Genomic DNA, 19,844 nt, shown 5'->3' on the forward strand with positions numbered 1-19,844 from the left:
AATAAAAATATTTGTGAAGATTAAATCACATTCGATCACGTATATAAATATTTGTATTAATTTTATTTACTTAATATCACATAACAATGCTACGCCACGTAAAGTCCAATGACGGGGATTATGATCAGTTTGAAAATCGATGGAACCAACATATTTTTGATCAGTTCTTTGAGGTTTTCTATATATAGGGCATTCGTAAAGTTTTGGATCTTTACCAGCAGTTGTATTAATTGCATATATGTAAATTACGGGCATTTGTTCATATAAAACCTTCGGTTTACTCTCTATAAGTTTTCCAGCCCTACGATCAAGAGACGCACCCTCTAAAAATAATCCATGTACATAAACTCCTTCTTGAGGTTGTTCTTTAATATCTTCTTTATTAAAACGCGTTATAAGATTTTGTAATACTACAGAATCTAAAGCCCAACCTTTGTGTGCTCTAGTGACTTCCTAAATTGTGTAATATTTTTAGAAAAACAGAAAAAATTATATTAATATATAATATATTTATATTAGTATATAATATATATTATATTAATTATATTTATATTAAACATACGTACTTGTCTCATGGCTGTTAAAAATCCTTGAGGATTAAAGAAACCTGTCATCCAAAAGACTTTAGATCTTCCATGAGTACACCAGTGTCTAAATTGATGATCTCTTTCCAAAAGTTCCGTATACCAAAATCCTAAAGTAGCTGATTCCCAAGAAATTTTCAACCATTTTTCTGGTATACGGGCATCATACATAGAATCCAATGATTTACGCAATCCCTGACTCATTACAATAGTACCTTCGATTGCTAACTTTAAATTCGTTAATGTACTGTAAACTTCTTTGATGACTCTTGTGATTCTTGAAAGATAAAATTCATTTATAAAATATAACAAATGATTATATCGATATATCATTGAATACAATGGATTATTTAAATTTGCGCATTACTAAAAGGATATCAAAAGTGAAATTTACCTATCTATTTCTTGCCTTAAGAAAATATTCATTGGTAATAATGCTCCCATTCTGTGGAGTGCTTCTTTTACTTCAAAAGAATTATATTGTTTTGGTAACTTGGATAGCATATCGTTTGCTAATTTGTAAACGATGGTTTCTCTAGTTTCACCACCTTGTGCACCACCTTCTTTTGGTTGTACACTGAGAATAGTATCCAAAATTCCCTTAGCCGTATTAATTTGATAAGTGATATCTGCATTTGGATGCAATCCAAATACTTCTGGATTGTCAGTAGTTGGAAGATTGTCAATGTAATCTACGTATGCCTGAAGATTTCGAGTTTGTGGTACTTTATAGCCACGATAGAATTCGAATCCAGGACGTAGAAGAACATCACAGAACCATACATGAGTGAAGGTTGTTAATAAACGCTTATCAAAATCATCTGTAACTCTACCACCATATTGAACCTGTGGAAAGTTTTACATTGTTAAATAATACATTATACATTTTTTTTTCAAATTAATGTCGTTAAGAGCAAGCGAGGAACACTGTCCTTGCTATACGTCTATCATATCTATCATACCTCTCCAAGCATATAACAGACTGTGGGCCAGGATACACCTTTCTTGGGATCCATATCATCAAGATGATTTTGAATAAATTGTATCGAGGCTGCGAAATCTGCTTGATTAAATTCGTAAGGTATATTCCAACCAAGTGGACCAAACTTTCTACGTTCTTGTACAACCGTATGTAAAAATGCTACAGCATATAATAATGGTGGCCATTGTGATTGCGTACTATAATCCAATGTATCCTGTGTTACATTTTGATAAGTTCTCTTTAAGCTAGCTCTGATACCTTGGGGTGGTTCATTAGTGAATTTGATTGCCATCTAAAATCACATCGCTATATCTTCTATGATATAATATCGAAATAATTAAATATTTGTTGCTTTCAGTATAAACCTGTAATAGACCAATAGGGAATTGTGGATGCACTTCTGTAGTCATCCATAATCTGAAGGCTTCATGAACGATATCTGTTTCAACGAGTGCATCCATTACTTCTGTGCAGAATGATAAAGATAAGTGAATATTCTGCAAAAGAACCCAACCACCTGTATTCATTGCATCCGTGATCATTCGCCGTGCATGGAATTCTTGTCCTTGACCCATAGACACTGATTTTAATTCTAAAGAAAAAAAAATAAAGAAATAAGTAGTAAATCCGAATTATATTACATGGTTATCAATACGAATATAATTACGAATGGATTTCTGCTTGGCTAGTGCTGTAATTTGTGGGCTAGGATCTGAACCAATCGATAATAAACATATTAAAGGCGTTCGGACCTCCGATTCCAACCAAGTTACTTCTAAATCCAAGATTTTCGCTTCTCCATATTCTTTGCCCAAGGATTCAACAACGTATTTTTTTGCTTGAGATAAAGTTCTATCCGGACTCCAAGATCTGATAAGTAATAATTTCCTAAAAACGTCTAAACTTTTTTGATAGCCGCATGGCAATTCTTCTTCTTCTGGTTTTTCTTTTTCATACCAAACGCGCCATTCTTTCTCATTTAATTCGATTTTTGTTAAAATTTCTGAAAAGCTATCTAATTTGCTAATTTCAACCAAATTAAGCCACGTTATATCAAGGATCCATTTGAATGGTTTTGGAGTAACCGCATTGAGATCTAAGGACGCACCACCTTTTATAAATGCATTGAATTCCGTATGAGTGATCATACCATAATGGCAATCAATTTTCATGGCTAACATTAATGTGAATAAAGATTTATGTCTTTCGTAAAGACTTCTCAATGTGAAAGCCCATACTTCATATGTGAGATGTCGTAGTATCGTATTTATTCTTTCCGCGGTGATAGAACTTTTGACCGATCTCGTTATAGAATTGTCGAATATAGTTAGGAATTGCTTTAAAGAATTTTGATACATCACGTTAACGTTACTCATTTCTACGATTAAAAAGTATAAGATGGATCCCCTAGATGCAACCGCCCGAAATTCTTCTCGAGCTAATGTAATTTTCTTTTCGGTTAGAACCGATACTTTCAATTTTTCCTTTACCGATTCTGCTGTGGATTTAGTCTCTTGAAGTACTCCTATCAATTCTTCGTCGTCCACCAAAGATCCTACTGAGGATGTGAGTCTATGTAGTAAAGTACCCTCGAGTTCTTTCATGGAACGCTGATTTGTCATGACAGATTCAAACAGAGTTACTCTTTCAGCTTCTAAATCAGCTTTCTCCATAAGTATAACTCGACCCAACAATTGATCTTCTAAACCCAACATTGTCACAGTAAAATCTATTATAGACGTTTTTGCTGATATCTCGGGACTATATGCAGGATTTGGCAACTTGGTTGTAATGTAAAGCATGAAACCAGGCATTACATCACATTCTTTGTCTCCAACAATAACTTTTTCTATGGAACCCGATTTAATGAAGTTTTTCTCAAGCACGTTATCAAGAACAGGATCAAGTTCTTCCGCTACATCTTCGATCAGTAAAGGTCTGCCTAACGACAAACTATCTTCCAAATGTGTTCGAAAATACTTATGATTTAAAGAAGTGATTTGCAATTCGTTGGAACATTCTTTGTTTTTAATCCACATTTTACCTTGATTTTGAGGATCCACTAATAAAGGGTAAGAGGTGGATTTCGTAACGATTAATGCGTTTTGTACGGATAGCTCATCGTTCGGCAAACCTTGAAGTGTCCATTCTGACATAGTTGCGGTATCGACCAACATGTGGGTTATACTCAAATGTTTCGTAAATGGAATGACTTTAGTCTTTAAGATATCCATCCAAGCAATTACTAAGTTACTTCTATATTGTTGATTATAAGGACCGCAGTATGATAAGAAACCTGTCGCTAATAAAACATCACCAACTAAACGTCCTAATTGAAGCTTAAAGTCTTTACTCTGTTCGGTCCATCGAATCTTCTCACCTCCTAATCCATTAATGAGAGCAGTCGCTGCTGTCATTTTTCTGAGGCATATATTAGCAGCATCGGTTAATCTTTGTTTTTCCGAGACCGCGGCATCGTATTGTTCTTTTACAGTTTGAAGAGCCATCTCTCTTTCCGACAATTCTCTCTCGGCATTTGTCAAATCCTCCATAGCTACTTTCAATCTTGCCTCTTGTAAAGCTAGATTAGCTTTTAATGGAAGAACTTCTTTATTCACAGAATGGAAAAATGCCATGGCTTTGGTCCATGATAACAACCCTGCCACGTCGCCACAAACTCGTCTGGCTGTTTCCATATTATAATCTTCCATCTTGAAATAAGGTTGCAGCAGTTCGACCATCTCATTGTTGATTATATCCTTTGGATAATTTTGTAATTGCAAGAGAAATGTAGTACTAGCCATTAGCTTCAAGGATTCCGCCCATGAAGGTTTAGGGCATTGCGTCGTGGGATCTGGTATGACTGAACCTATCTTACGTTGAAATAGAATCAATACGCAATCCATTATTCTCATTATAAGATGGGGCGGCCTTCCAAGTTTTCGAACGGTTGCTATATGAGCAGGTTTGATGGTATTCAAGGCAGCTTCCGCTTCCTCTAAAGCAGGCTTCGCAGCTTCGAGCTTTTCCTCTGCTAATGCCTTTTCTTCGGCTATGCACTCCACTAATTGTTCTGCTTTTTCTTTTACTTTTTGTACCTGATTTTTAAAAGCTTCCGCATGCATCGCTCTTTCCGTTACTTCTAGTAAAACCGTTTCCGCTTTTTCCGATGCTTGTACCAATTCCCTTTCCATTAAAGCTAAATCTTTTTTTAAAATTTCGACGGATATAGAAGCTTCTTCAAGTTTAGCCAAACCGGTGTCCATTCTTTTCGCACCTTCTCCTAGCTCGTGCTGCTTGTTACGATAAATATTTTTGTAACCTCCAATAAAATTAAGATAAGATTTCGGTGTTACGTGCGTTGCTCGTCGAAATCGCTGAAAATACTCCATCGAAGTTTTAGCTACGATATCCTGTATAGAACCAAGAGCGTTCACAAGTTCGATTTTAACTTCATTTGTGCAAGCAATTTCAAAATCGTGGAGAAAATGTTGGGCAACTAAAACGAGTGCATTTTTAGGCCACGGTTGGAACCAGTCTATTGTACAACCGGATATTAATGCTGGAAAGCGTTGAGCTCGATTTCGAAATTTTTCTCCCACCGGTGAGAAACAGAAGACAACGTGTAGATTTTGACAGGTTCTTTGCAAAAAGAACTCCATTGTTAGCTCGTTATTGATAGTTTTTTTAGGATTCTCACGTTTTAGAATAGGTGTCAATTCTGATATGATCTCTGCTTGCTCATCGCGCGTAAATAAATTGCTGATTACGCCAGAGCTCAAAATATTGTTCAAATATTCTAAAAATCCTTCCTCTTTGATATCCAGATCGGTAAAAATAAAAGTGGTGCCTTTTCCTTGAGCACCGCAAGATCGATAAAGAAATTTCAAATCTTCCAAAAAGTTTGCTACGTTGTAGGATCTTGTTAATGTGATTTGGAAGATTTTATAACCAGCAATGAAAGAGGATAACTTGGTGAGACTTTGTTTACCTGAGCCACCCACCCCTACTAACATAACATTTCCCTTTGGATGTCTTATCACTCTAGAGATTTTTACTAGATGTAACATTGCGTCGGGGAAAAATACAAGATCCATACCGGCACCTCGTTGCATTTCATTAAATTGTGTCAGAAACATCTCCAATCTATCACGTAATACTTGCTCATCGTAAACAGGTTCATATACCTTTGGTAATTCTACGTCAGCGTCCTCGCTTTCCTCGCCAGTAGGTTCAGGTGCGTCCCTGACATAAAAATTAATGTCAAGAATTTCCTATTATAGTACTCTTCCGTTCTGTGTTTAATAATTAGAGAATTACCTCATAAAATCTACAAACGCTGGATTTGGTTTCGTCATTTCGACATAATCATCGCCTAAAATATCTTTTACAACCTGAACAACTTGTTCCTCGAACCATTTCTTGTCCGATTGCATTGTAAATCTATCACTAAAAACCCGCATACATTCGTGTTTCCAGAGTGACATTAATATGCTTTCTGTATTTATTACTGTAGATAAAGTACCAACTATTCCTTGCCAAATTCGTGATAAATCTCGAAGGCTGAAAACGTAATGAAATTTAGCTGGAGTAGGTAATAATTTTACTCGCGTTCTTTCCCATAAAATTCGAGTCAACGGAACCATTTTTTTAATAAGATTTCTAATTTCATCAGAGAAGCCTCTTTTCGCATTGTAATGTCCCTCTCCGAGTATACTGAAAATATGATCGATCGATTCGTTGCTGGGTAAGGTACAATTGAAAATGGAAAATTGTCGTTTCAATCTCGAAGGTATATCATTCCTTCCTCCGCCAGGTTGACACATAGCCGCTAGAAATGTTACGTCAACGATAGTGGTGAAATCGCCAGGTTTTTCGAGAGAATAGAAACCCTTCATATCCATAGTCTGTCGTACAATTTCGTTAGTGATTTGATCACCCCATTCGTTTATTTGCGGCAAATTTATGTCATCGATGAATATCAACATTTTTTTACCACCTGGCGGTCCAAACGTATTTCCCATACGTTTCTCAACATAACTTTCGATAGTTTTCTGAAATTGGCATGGGCTAGTCGCTGAACTAAAATTGAAGGATCTATTTAAGGTTGTATCAGAGTTCGCTTTTTTCATATATGATTTCATCATAACTGTTTTAGCAGATCCTTGTTCACCAATTAATAAAACGGCCTTATCTTGACGGCCAATCAAATCGATTAGATATTGAATACGTACATTATCGGGAATTGGCACGAGTACGTTACTATAATCAGGTGTCGAATATTCGGGATACACATAATTCGTTACCATACTCGTCCAAGTATCCCATTTGCCTTTTTCGGTAACAAAAAAATCAAAGACCTTTGCATCGGGATAGTTTGCTGAGTTTGGGAGATCCCAACTTTTAAAGTTTTCTTTCAAATATACGTCATACTTTAATCTATCGGCTGTTTCCAAAAGTGCTCCCATACCCCAGATTAAAGCAAAAATGTAGAGACGTTTTAGATGTTCCGAAGTTATAGGTTGATATCTATCTCTTTCGTTATCATCATCTTCCCCATCTTCTGTCAATATTTCAGGTGGTATTAATCCTTCGAGTATAGAGAGCATTTGCTGAACGATATTACTTTGTAGGACATTGATGGCTAATAAAAGCGTTTGAGTAGACCAAGAATATACCTATATAAATGAAATAAGAATTATATTTATTCTTTTAAGGAAACTTGATTTTTTATATTTGAAGATATACCTGAATGAAAGAATCGGTAAAGCATTGCTCTAAAATTTCTCTTTCAAGTGGCGATCGACGTTTGAGCCATGCTGTAACTACTGGATTCCAATCTAATCCTGAGGAACTCATATACACCATACCATTACGAGAAACTGTTGCAGGACTAGCATTGTCGATGTCCTGTGGTTCGAAAATAATTTTACATGTAGGTGCCATTGCTAAACGATCGCCATTGGCAAGCGTTAAGGTTTTGTTATCGTCTAATACGGAATTTAAATTTTCGATCCATATACTATCGACTGGTCCATCAAGAACCATCCATACATGTTCGCCTTTTTTCAATTTCAAAGTTTTGCGCCAAAGTGCTGAAAAAATTCCATCTGTCCAATCATTCGTGGCCACATCTAAACGACCGAACATTTGAGCGGCTGTAATACTCTTTGGATTCATCCTCATTTCTCTGTCGAGTACAATATTAACATGATTGAATATACTTTCTATATGTATTTATTAATAAACATTCTTTTCATTAATTACCTATGATAATCACCAGATTGAGTTAATGCTTTCATCAATATATGTATACACGTTGTTTTTCCTGCACCGGTTGGTCCAAGTGTCATAATACCATGTCGTACTCTTTGAGTTTCATAAAGTTGGATTAATTTTAAGACCCATGGTGGATGGTAAATCAACGAAGCTTCTTTGACTTGCTGACTAATTGCTGTTTCTAATTCTGGGTACGAAGTTTTTTCTAAAACTTGATTTGGAAAAAGATCTGCTACCAATGATATAAACAATGGCTCGTCTTCGTCTGTAAAGAAATTTATTTACTGATGGTATAATTATTTTTGGATTATAACAATTGTATTAAAATTAAATTATTGGTTATATGAACCTATGAGCTTTGAAAGATTCATATCTCTGAGAACACGCATAACAATTGTACTTTCCGAATCTTTGGAATTGACCCTCTTTGCGGCACCTAACGTTCTAAGTACGGATAAGATATTTCTTAAGCCGAAATCGTAATGAACCTTAAAAAAAAAGAAATACCTTTAACGTAGAAATAGCAATGGGTTATCAAAAGAATTTTGAGAATATTTACTTGTTTGGTAAGTTGTTCCTCGCAAAGTTTATAAAGCGTATAAAATTTTCGAGCTAGAGTAATATTTTCTAGGAATCCGCAGCTGGCCAATTTTACTCGTATAATTATTTGTCTATCGGGTACCATCATGGCTACGGTACGAAATTGTATTTTTAAATTCTCTGGGAGTTCTTTTCTACCCGCATATCCAGGATTCTATAAAAAAAAAAAAAAAGTATATGATAAAACCATGAAGGATGTACTTTTTATCCTGTTATACTACCATTGTAATAAATATTCCAAGTTCAGGGCACATATCTATTTGATCACCATCCGTGAATACAAATTGCTTCTTTTTTTCTTTCTTAGCAGCTAGAACAACAGCAACTTGCTGAGCGGCAACAGACAAGACAGGTAATTCGATTCTATTGAATTCGTCGAAACATCCCCAGGATCCACTTTGAGCCAATCCTTTGTAAATTCGGCCGAGTCCTCTATAATCCATTTGATCGGAGCAATTAAAAACCACGACATATTTTGCCAATGTCTTTCCCATATCTTTGACTGTCTCGGTTTTACCAGTTCCTGCAGGTCCGCAAGGTGAACCTCCCATTGACATAGACAATGCTTGTGCTAATGTTATGTAACATCTGAGATATATCGAAAAAGGAAATATTTTAAATATATTAATGGATAGAATTTATTTAATAAGTTATACCTATCTGTTAATGGTGTTATAACGAGTCTTTCGGTACATCCTAAATATTCATTTTGATATACGAATTGTACATCTGTTATGGATATCATAGTTTTATCCATATCTTCTTTAAAATAAAATCTGCATTGCTTTAACCATTCGAAATCATTTACAGAGCGTACATTCATGCGACACTATAATAAAAGATTAATATTAAAGGAAATAAATTAGATTTAATTTCAATAGGCTTATATTTTTTATATTTTATTCACCAGTATATCAAAAATATCACGCTGATGCACGTGTATAGTGATCAACGTTTCGAACTTAGTTCGATCGATCTTTGAGAGATCTCGCGTAGTCTGATCGATCAAAGTATTCAACAAATCTAGAAATCTATTATTTGTTTCGCCCATGATTCTTTTGTCCGCACGTGCTTGTGCTAGAGCTAACTCAGCGTCTCTTGTCCAAATCATTTGAATTCCCAATATTCCTACTTGTGCCGGCATTTTATCCAGAAAATTTAATAAATTAAAACTAATATCATTTATCATCGAGTAGCCTTGACGAATAATGGAATGTAAAGATTGTTGAGATGTCTGTAGAAGCTGCATCAACCATGTCTCTACAGAACCCTCGGCTCGTACAGCTTTTTCCAACTGTAAAGTTAAATCTTCAATTATTGAAATACTTTGATAATTAAATTATGAATATATTTAATACTCACAGTTATCGTTTCACCTTCCGAGGAAATAATTGCAGTCATTTTATTATATTCTATGTCGTGAAATTTAACGTATTTGGTATTATCGAAAATCGAAAGCAAATGATTTTGGATTGTGTGCGAATCCGATGCTTGACCAAGTATCTCCAAAAGCGCTGGATCGGATACGAAGAAAAATCTTGGAAACATCATGCGTTTTTTTTCCAAATATCTATAAATAAAAATGATCGTAGATTATCATCATAGATCAGAATCACGTTAATATTATATTTACCCGCTAAGAGATTTTTGACAAAGTTCTAACTGTTCTTGCAAATGCGGTAAAAGTTGCTTTAATAAATCATCCCCCACGCAGCAAGGAACAACACCAGGAGTTTCATGAGCCCTCTGCATAATTTTTTGCCAACTCTTATCGATTTTACTAAATCTTTTAGCCTCTTTCGGCAATTGCTTAGCTATGTCTCCACCCACGAATACAGCCTCAAGATAAACCCACATATTTTGAACGAGTAACCATCTTTCAAGAATCTCGTTTGTATTCGAAAGGTCTGCAAGCCATTGCTGTATCTGTTTGCGAAAGGGTGCGTTATATCTATTCGACATCAAGGAACCCAAAATCATCAAACTGTCTTCTAGCTGCCCTATTGTTTCCGCAGTAGTATCTCCTCTGAGTAATAATTCTCCTCGATTGTTAAAAGTCATAAAGGTCAATTCGTGAGAAGACCACTCGTTTATTACTGTTCTTAATTTTGCTTCGATGTCCTTTTCTTTCATCGCCGATATACAAATGTCTTCGATATCTTCCTTGTACTTCAACAATGGCGCCTCAAGAATATTCTTCAAGCAAAAATTTTCATTTTCAAGATCGAAAGAGTAACCCATTACTTCGACGATTCTCTGCCAATGACGTGGCTTCATAGCTTTGTTTGCCATTAATTCCAATAACGGGCACATGTCGTTAAAATCGTCGATCGTTTTTTTCAATGCAAAAAATGCAGGCCATTCTTTTAAACCCTTCGGTAATTTACGGCATCGATTTTGAAACTCCATCAATTCGTTATTAATATCTTCGATATTTACCTGTTAAACGAACAAACACATAATTGAATTTACATTGATGATAAAAATAAATAATTTAATCTTAATTATGATTCTTACCTCACCCCAAGGTATATCGTAATAACTACTGACTCGATCGATAACGTCATTATACAATTTATATAATTTTTGCAACAAATTTAATTCCTTTCGAATTTGCGAAAGTTCTGGGTAATCTGTAATAGGCAATCCAAATAATTCTTCGCCGCTCTGATACGTTTGTAACTTTCTCCACATTCCATCGAATCTATTTTGAAAAAGTATTTGTCTATCGGAAGCATCTCTAGGACTTAAACCAGGCTGCATTGGTCCCGAAGATTTATATTCTTCGCAATAAGCCTCATTGTCTATACGGAATTTCTCGAGATTCTTTCTCAAATCATCTTCGAACTGAGGCTGGAGATTCAGTAATAAAACATGACTTTCTTGTGCACGTGCCAATAATTGTTGCCAAGTGTATCGAAGATTATCAACTTGTTCTAAGCACTCGGTATCAACAGGGATCTCATATCTCGTAACTATATTAAAAGCTTCTTCGATCGGATCAATTTTAAGCTCCATGTCGACCTCCTGATCACGAATTTTCTTTAAGGTATCCATTATAAGACGTACGTCGTCTAGATCACGTATTTGTCGATCCAATTTACGTTCCATTTCGTTTATTACCGCATAAACATATTCCATTTCTTTTCGATATTTCTTCTTCATCGCTTGACCAATTTTATGTGTGGAACCTGGAGTTTAGAAGAATTTGTAAGTTACGAATATTACGAACAATATTCTTATACGATAAAAGATTAGTAAACTTGCTCTTTATTTCCGTATAAAGTCCATACTTCAACCTTTCCGTAGATACTGCGATGGATCTTCCAAAAAGAATCATATCGGGTTCGGTGATTAAAAGATCTTCTAGTTCACCGTGTTTTCGTAAAGTGCTTTCGAATTCGGATAGGGAAACTTGCAAAAGTTCACGCATATTTCGTTCGTTTTTCCATAGAAATTTATAAGGTTCCCATCGTTCGAAAAAATTTGACAAATCCTAAGAAAGTATGTGAACTTTGTACAAAAAAGTTTGGATACTTTTATAATCGATCAAATGATTTACCTGTTTAAGTTCTTGAGTGCAACTGTTCAACATCGATAATATCTTGACGATATCTTTATTTTCTATAACCATCGAATAAAAATTTCTTTTCTGAATCATAAATAATGGTTTCTCTTCGGAAATTATTTTATAAAGTCTGCGTCTTCTAGTTTTTAAGTCTTCCGATTGTTCTTCTTTCTTTTTCATAACATCATCTTGCACGCGCATTATTACATCAGTAATATTTCTTTTAATACCCCATTGTAAATCTTTCCAACAATTCTATGCGATAGAATGAATAATTTTATATAAATAATTACTAGCTATTTCGAATCGTGATATTTTTAATACCTTATTGCCTTTGACATTCCATTGTGAAACACCTTTCGCTACGCCGGTAATTATTTTCCCAGCTGTGCATAAAATTTCTTGTACATCGTTTAAAGTTGGTTTTACTGTAACTGTTGGTATCATTAGATTGGCGTGTATTAGGAACACAGGATTCGGAGGACAATCTATGAACATGAATGATAAAAAAAAACATATTTCCAATCGAAATTTTCTATTAGTAGTTATTAATCTATCGAATTATTTACCAAAGTCTATATTTCGAACAAATCGTTTTCTTATAGCGTCTAAAGAAGCTTTTGTAACCTTTATCAACACATCCACGACTTTCCTGGAATAGTATCTTCTCATTTCAGACATTGCATTTCCAACCATTTCTTGCATTCCTTTTGGTAAACCACCATCTATCGTTACTAATTGATGAGGATTATCGAAATAGTCCCACACGATGGACCAATCGTGTTGCTGCACTCCTTGTTCCGCATCCTTCTCTATTTTTTCTTAAAAAAAAAAAAAAAAAAAAAAAAAAAAAAAACTTTCATATTTTTTTTCATTTTTTTTACAATATTAAAAACTCTATAGGAAGTATCAAACCTTCTTCGATTAGTATATCAAATTGATTAGATTCAGCAATCTGTTTGAAATCAGCCGCGGCATTTTTAACTAAGCCTAAAACTTCTTCTACTGCTTCTTCCACCATCATACTTTTACGATACAGATCTATTGCGGCAATTCTACAAATTTCTTCCGTTTTTTCGATAAATTCCTCTATCGTCCATGGATCATTGGAAGTCGGTAAAGAATGTAAAGTGATCTTTTGCATGCTTTCTAATACGTGCAGAATTCTATGAAACAAATATGTTAGAGTTTATAAATTTCTAAATGCAATTACATTGGCTTATTTAATACCTATTAGAATATACATCATGGATTCTAGTTATAAGTATGTCAAAGATCTTGATCTGTTCTCTTGTATTTTGGCAAAATTCTTTCCAATCAGGTTGCGTCCATGTTAACAATGTCAAAGCAGGTTCGAATAACGACGCGACATGGACCAAATGTGGTAAAAGAAGTGGCCTAACTTCTAATTTCACTCGTTGAGCCGTTGTGACAAATTCTTCTATTACTAACTGAAGAGAATTCGCGACCATCGTGAAATGATCACGTTTAGCCAATATCGTCAATGCAACTATAGGAATGTTAAAGTTTAATTTCGCAAGACAATCAGCTTCACGAAATAAAAGTATGATACGACTTTCCAGATTGACCTTGATCTTTCCTGTTTTTTGATCGATCGCTAACAATGATCTGTACTTCGAAAAATGATGAATATTAGCCTTTATTCAATCAAACTTCATCGAATCTATAATTACCGTTTTAAGCAATCTTCGATAATCCATGAATTTTGATGTGTCCAAACTTCGGAAATATCCGATCGATATTGATTTAAGATGACGAGCGCTTGTGTGTAACGCTTCTCTAAATCTCCAGTGAGAGGTAACGCTTTTAAAACTGGATGACTCGTCACAGAAGTAGTTAATTCGTTTAGATGTACTCTGAGAGATTTTTAATTTGATAAGCTTCATATACGATTTAAACTTTGTTCAATAGCAATTATCTTCTTATCGACTTACATTAATGAGTTTGCCCAAGTTACTCTTCCAGCTATAGGAGGCATGTGTCTGGGCAATGGTGGATCGTCTCGTTGTTTTTTAAATAATTTCAAAATTCTTTCGATTTCTCTATCACAATATTTGATCACAATGTTATATTTCTCTTCGAGTTTCGTCAATGGAATTTTTTTGCTAACCTTACGTAGAATAAAGCGCTCATTAATCATGGATAAATAAAAAATTCATAAATTCGAGCTAATATTATACTTTACCTTTTCGAATCGCGTTAGAAAACGTATACCTTGTGGAGTTTCCCAAACATCGGCATAATTTTTCTCAATGATATCGCCAATATTTTCTTTCAAATTATCCGTCTTCACCATAAACTCATCATAATCAGTATCAAATTCAAAGTTTCTTGGATCCAAATAATCATAAGATTTATTCGTAGCTATTTGCTTAGACTCTTCGAAAATTTTCATAGCATCTTCTAAAGCTAAAAAAAAAATGAATAAAATTGTATCTGTAATAATTGATCTTAATTATATCAAAATATAAGCATACATTCTCCTAGTAATAATCCTTCCATTCGTCTTTCGAACAAATTTTGATAATCTTCGATGAGATCGAACATTGTAAGAATTTTTCTGATTCTCGCACAGAAAGAATCAAATCTTCCAAAAACGTGAGTTTCAGAAAAGGAAAATTCTTGTTCCGTTACAGCCGGTGAACATCGTACTAATCTGTATGTTTCTCTGTATGACCTTGAACGAAGAACATATTGCTATTCTAAAAAAAAAAAAACTGAAGATTTAATAGTAAATTCCTTTCGAATATTAAATCGAATAATTACTTGTTCAATCTTAAGCAATGTTTTAATCTCGATCTAACAGCCATTCTGTCCTGACCCCAAATCGTTTCTTTTCCTCTTTTCGTGACGTAATCACGACAAGCTACTATCATTTGATTAGTAATTTTGATCATTAACGAACTGGTTCGTTCCGAAGTATTATAAAATTTGGATACACTGTATATCAATCTTACAGTTTGCAGCAACGATATCAGAGAATCTTTCATTTTCACCTGAAATAATTAATCAAAATCGATGCTTTCTAAGGAACAAATCGATCATCGAATCTTTTTTGGAAGATCATCTTACTGGATCGTCGAGGTATAAACAGTGACAACATTTTTCTAAGGCCTGAATAAACTTCGCGTTATCTTTTGCTTCGTTGTAGCAATAAGTCACTTCGTCCTCGGTGTCGACCCAATTTTTAATGTAAGCCGAGCGAACTACTTGCAAGCACAAAAGTGACATACGCACTTCGTGATCCTGAGAACAAAATAAATTCGTTTATTATAATAAAGATAAAACGTTAAGATTTTAGTCTTTAGGAAAAAAAAAGAAAAACAAAAAGAAAAATTAATATGGAACCTGTAATCGACAAACAAGTTGACTAAATTGCGCTCCTCTTCGTTTCCAATATTCCAATTCTTGTTGCGGCCCGGAATTGTCATTCTCTCTTTTAACTTGCTTACTCTCCGCCATGAAATCTTTTAATTTCTTTATCCATACTTTTACTCTTTCCTCAACTTTAGTTACGGCATTTTCTTTAGACATGAAAACTTTTGCTTCCTCAAAATTATGGACGTTCATCATTATATTTTCACCATCGTCGAATATATTACCTTCCAAAGCTACATCTTCGCATACTTTAAGAAAAAGAATTAATACATTTGTTTCATATTTAGAAAATATTTAATCAGTTGTCTAAATAAAGATAACTTAGTTCATTACCTTTTAAAGCGCTACAAAATGATCTAAGACCAGGTAACAAAAGAGTTTTTATCATTGGACAATCATCTTCTCCTTCTCCAACTGAGTGTGCCAATGCCTCCATAAAAACATTTTCAACGATACGTTGAATCGATGGTACGATGCCGATCTTCATAGTATCTATAATGCCTGTGTACAAATCCTTTTGAAATCCTTCTTCAGGTAATTGTTTTGAAAGATTAATTCTAAAGGATGAAGAATAAAAAAAGTAGAATATAATTTTTGCAACATTAACTAATATGAAAAAACAAAATAAATACCGAAACATGTAAATACAAATCCCTGTACAAGGAACTTGCCAGCCATCGGTTAAAAAAAGTTTCTTTTTTGTTGCTTCCTTCGTTTCCTTTTGTAATTCTTTTACTTTCGACATTGACGTATTTGCAACGATTCGAGCACCTGTAGATTTCATTTGCACCTATTAAATCAATTTTAATTACTAATTATAATTACAATTAGTATATACACGTAATTGTAATATACTTATAAAAAAAAAGTATAAATTTACCGTTTCGAGTGGACGCGAAGGTTCCATTTCAACGACCTCTTGGTAAAACCAAACGAGAGTTGACCTCGTGTGAGGTAAAAACAGTTGATTGATTTCATCTAGCATATCACCTTCGAAAACATGGTCCATTATCTCGTGACGTGTTAACTGTGTCGCATCCATCAAAAGTTGAAAAGCAAATTCCAAACGAGGATCCATTTCTCCCCGCCTAGCCTTTCTCTCGCATTCTTCGCGTCGTTTCTGAAAAATAATGATCGTGGATTGTCAAAATAATTGAGATCGGTCTTCTAATTCTACAGAATAAATAAATCGATAAATAAATAATTGTTCGATTTTAATTTGAAATTTGGCTAATTCGACCTGAACAATGTCACCGGAAAATTCATCCTCGCTTTCCTCATCAGAATTGTCTGATCTCTCTTGGACCATACCAGGTCCTTGGACGAACATGTTTAAATAAGTAAGAACCGATAGATGATCGTACTCGAGTATCACTGCTAAGAATGGTGTAGGTATTGTGACGACTGAAATCGGAAAGTTCTCGTGGATAGACGACGTTTCGAAGGAACGGGTGGGTTAACAGTACCACTATTTCGTGTCTGGCACCACCCTTCCACGTATCCTTCGTGTCTTCTACGTGGGAATTTCCTCGCAATTCTACCTTTACTAGTCGATATTACAGCGTGTCTTTTCTCGCAGCTAAACTTTCACAATGAAGTATTTGTAAATGTGGTTGATCATAATTTTTCATATTTACAAATAGGTGAGCTTAAATATTTTAACTTTTGTTCTTATTAAATCCATTTTATTTTAACAAAGTGAATATCTTATTATTAATTCTTTCTTAGTAAAAATATAAAATTGTTTTAACGTTACTCCAAATGATATACATCTGAGCTTAAAAATAATATATAACTTTCCCCGAAGTCTTGAACAGAATGGTCAAAATTTGCTTTTTAATGAGTTTGTTTACATTTATTTTGATTATCCATCAAGTCAAATAAAATTGTTTTATTTTAGATTTATCTATAGTTTGTATTTATAAAAACTATTAATTCTTAATGGATCAGTTTTATATTGTATTATAATATAAACAAATTCCTGAATTAGAAAAATTATGCGATGAAACTTTTTATCAAATTTTATATTTATGAAATATCAAAAAAAAGACTACTAAAACAGATTATTTATCGTTAAAAGTAAAATAAAGTGCATATATTCCTTGTCAATATACATACGTTTTTATATAAATGTATAGTTTCAAATCATTCATTACATCTATTTAATATATCGTCATAAATTTTCCTTTCATAAAGAAATGATTTATTATTTGTAAAACATAAAACGTGCTACAATACATGAATCGTGATTAATTTATAAACATAACTGTTGGTGCCTTTATGATATTATAATATATATCGAACTAACGTTAAAATGCATGATTTTAATCAAAAGCAAATGCATTAAATAAATCGAGCTACTACACGAATAAGCATAACTCGGATTAGTAAGTTATCTGTTACTAAAATCGAATAATATACTCACGCCACATGTTATATGTACGTGAAACACGTAATATTCTACAGTATTTTCCTTTGAATAACATATGAACCTATGTATGAGGGGGTGTAATTTTGAACGACGATTTGTACATATCTGTAGCATGTAAATACACTTGTGAATATATATTCCCTCTACGCAAATTGCTGACCTATCTCAACTTTATTATCCTCTTCGTTGCATGCGATCGCACTAAAATGCACTTTGTTCCTGTTTTTTTAGATAACGTTTAAAGAAAGGGGATTCACTATGAAAGTTCGTAAACAAAACTCATTCGAAAAGTTTTGTTAAAAAAGTTACGTTTAAAGTTTACGAGATAAGTATTTAATTTCTATAAAACTGTTACAAATCCTATTTCGTTACTCAATTAGTATAGTCATGCAATAGTTTTACTTAAAATGAATTCCTTAATAGTAATATAATACAAATCATTGAATCATTTGAATGATAATTATTTTAATATCGAATTAAAAAGAAACATAATTAATTTATTAAGTTTCTTAGTTTCTTATATATATTCTTAATTATTGCTTACTCTAGCTTCTTCCGTGGTTTCGGTCATGTCAAAAATTTTTTTCGTCGTTCCAAAGTAGAAGAAATAGTCCGAACGATGCACGTCCTTATGCAACTTGCACCGTAATGCGACATTAACTGCGTATCTAAGCCTTACTGCTTGCCCTATCTCTCCCCCTTTGTCTTTCCTCTCCTCCTCCTCCCGTTCTTACTTACTCTTATTCTTCTTTTATTTCAAAACTATAATTAATAAATCATATCAATCATCTTTCAATTCTCTATTCGCTAACTTTAATATTCGATTTAAACTGTCGAGATTTTTCATTAACTAATTTTTATTTCAACAATGTGGAAATATTGAAAAATAAAGGAAAATAAAAGAAAATGTAATTATGCAAATTAGATATCTATTTTTTCAAAAGAGAATAATTATTAGATATAATCGAATAATAAACGATATTATCGATGACAGAAGATCGTAAATTTTATACCGGATAATCGTTATAACTATAACAATGGAGTTAGTAATGATTAAAAGCGTGTATCGAGTATTGACTAATGGTTGGCTGATAGGCCAAACCAGCAAGTAGTACCACTCTGTATCAGGACAGACACAATCGAGAGTACGTCTGTGTTTACGATGTAAAGCTGTAGTTTGAATCGTATTTATACAGAGATTATAGTACATACAAACATTCAATTCGACTATTAATCAACATTTTAATATATTGGCGATCAATTTATTTAAAAAAAAAAAAAAAAACTGATCAAAGAGATCTTTAATCATGTTTTATAAAAAGGTTTTTTTTTTCTCTTTTTGAAAGAACAAAACATTCTTTATAGATGTAGAAATGTATTTATATAGAATTATCAGGGCTCATAAAAAAAAAAAATCTCGAAATCGTTGTCCTGTAATTAGTTGTCATACGGCACAAGGATATGTAACTGGTTATTGAAATATATGTTTTTGTATCGGCAAAATAGATGATATTAGAAAGGGAATAGGACAAAGAGTAATGGCAAAAGAGGTCAGTTATTTATTGAATCTACCGAACAATAATAAGAGGGAAGGAAAGGGAAAGAGAGAAACAAGAATAATGGGATTGATAAGACGAGGAACGAAATCTATGGAATCCTCAGGTTTGTATGCCTCATTCAATAGTGCTCTTAGCTGCTTTCAGATAATTTTGCATCGGATGTCTATTCATCATTTTCAGTGCATCTATTGCACCGAGAATATAACGTTCATCCTGTTCGAGATGAATTACAAATTAAATTTATAGAAATAAAAGATATTTCTTTATTTCGCTTTCATTTTATGGATCAATCGCATACGAGATGAATTACAAATCGACATTTAGATAATTCATCATCTAATCATTTTCATAAATTATATAATAATTTATTAAGATTTTGTCGATATATTAATCTTGCATAACATTTTTTCTCAAAAGTTCTTGGACAATTCGAAAAGATCGC

At 33.5% G+C, this 19,844-nt stretch overlaps 1 protein-coding gene across 2 annotated transcripts; it reads right to left on the reverse strand.

Moving 5' to 3' along the window:
* Window positions 1–66: 66 nt before the first annotated feature.
* On the reverse strand, window positions 67–16,742 carry Dhc1 (dynein axonemal heavy chain 1). Of its 2 annotated transcripts, none has more exons than XM_035864567.2 (34): window positions 16,653–16,742; window positions 16,293–16,532; window positions 16,045–16,202; window positions 15,746–15,969; window positions 15,383–15,660; window positions 15,107–15,280; window positions 14,801–15,030; window positions 14,512–14,711; window positions 14,220–14,443; window positions 13,969–14,144; window positions 13,708–13,890; window positions 13,244–13,642; window positions 12,929–13,179; window positions 12,583–12,825; window positions 12,338–12,501; window positions 12,008–12,268; window positions 11,713–11,941; window positions 10,963–11,636; window positions 10,079–10,884; window positions 9,808–10,015; window positions 9,353–9,739; window positions 9,102–9,274; window positions 8,667–9,033; window positions 8,405–8,599; window positions 8,195–8,333; window positions 7,834–8,110; window positions 7,315–7,756; window positions 5,887–7,244; window positions 2,234–5,811; window positions 1,932–2,158; window positions 1,547–1,858; window positions 979–1,430; window positions 567–861; window positions 67–453 (listed from the first exon to the last, which is right to left on the reverse strand). In XM_035864567.2, the coding sequence occupies exons 1-34, from the start codon at window positions 16,740–16,742 to the stop codon at window positions 67–69; spliced, it is 14,001 nt and encodes a 4,666-aa protein (XP_035720460.2). The 2 variants fall into 2 exon arrangements, with proteins under 2 accessions (XP_035720460.2, XP_085513848.1); XM_085657722.1 differs by having other exon boundaries at window positions 12,583–12,834.
* Between the last annotated feature and the right edge of the window lie 3,102 nt (window positions 16,743–19,844).

This window comes from Vespa mandarinia, chromosome 6, assembly GCF_050613455.1.
Source record: "Vespa mandarinia isolate Hongniang chromosome 6, ASM5061345v1, whole genome shotgun sequence".
Lineage (NCBI taxonomy): Eukaryota > Metazoa > Arthropoda > Insecta > Hymenoptera > Vespidae > Vespa > Vespa mandarinia.

Excerpts from the sequence above, each read along its gene's own strand:
- Dhc1 (XM_085657722.1), bottom strand. The coding sequence starts at position 16,742 with ATGTTCGTCCAAGGACCTGGTATGGTCCAAGAGAGATCAGACAATTCT. Across the intron at positions 15,661-15,745 it reads ATTTTGTAGCGCTTTAAAAG|TATGCGAAGATGTAGCTTTG; the intron begins GTAATGAACTAA and ends TTTTTCTTAAAG. Across the intron at positions 12,835-12,928 it reads TGATATACTAATCGAAGAAG|AAAAAATAGAGAAGGATGCG; the intron begins GTTTGATACTTC and ends TTTTTTTTTAAG.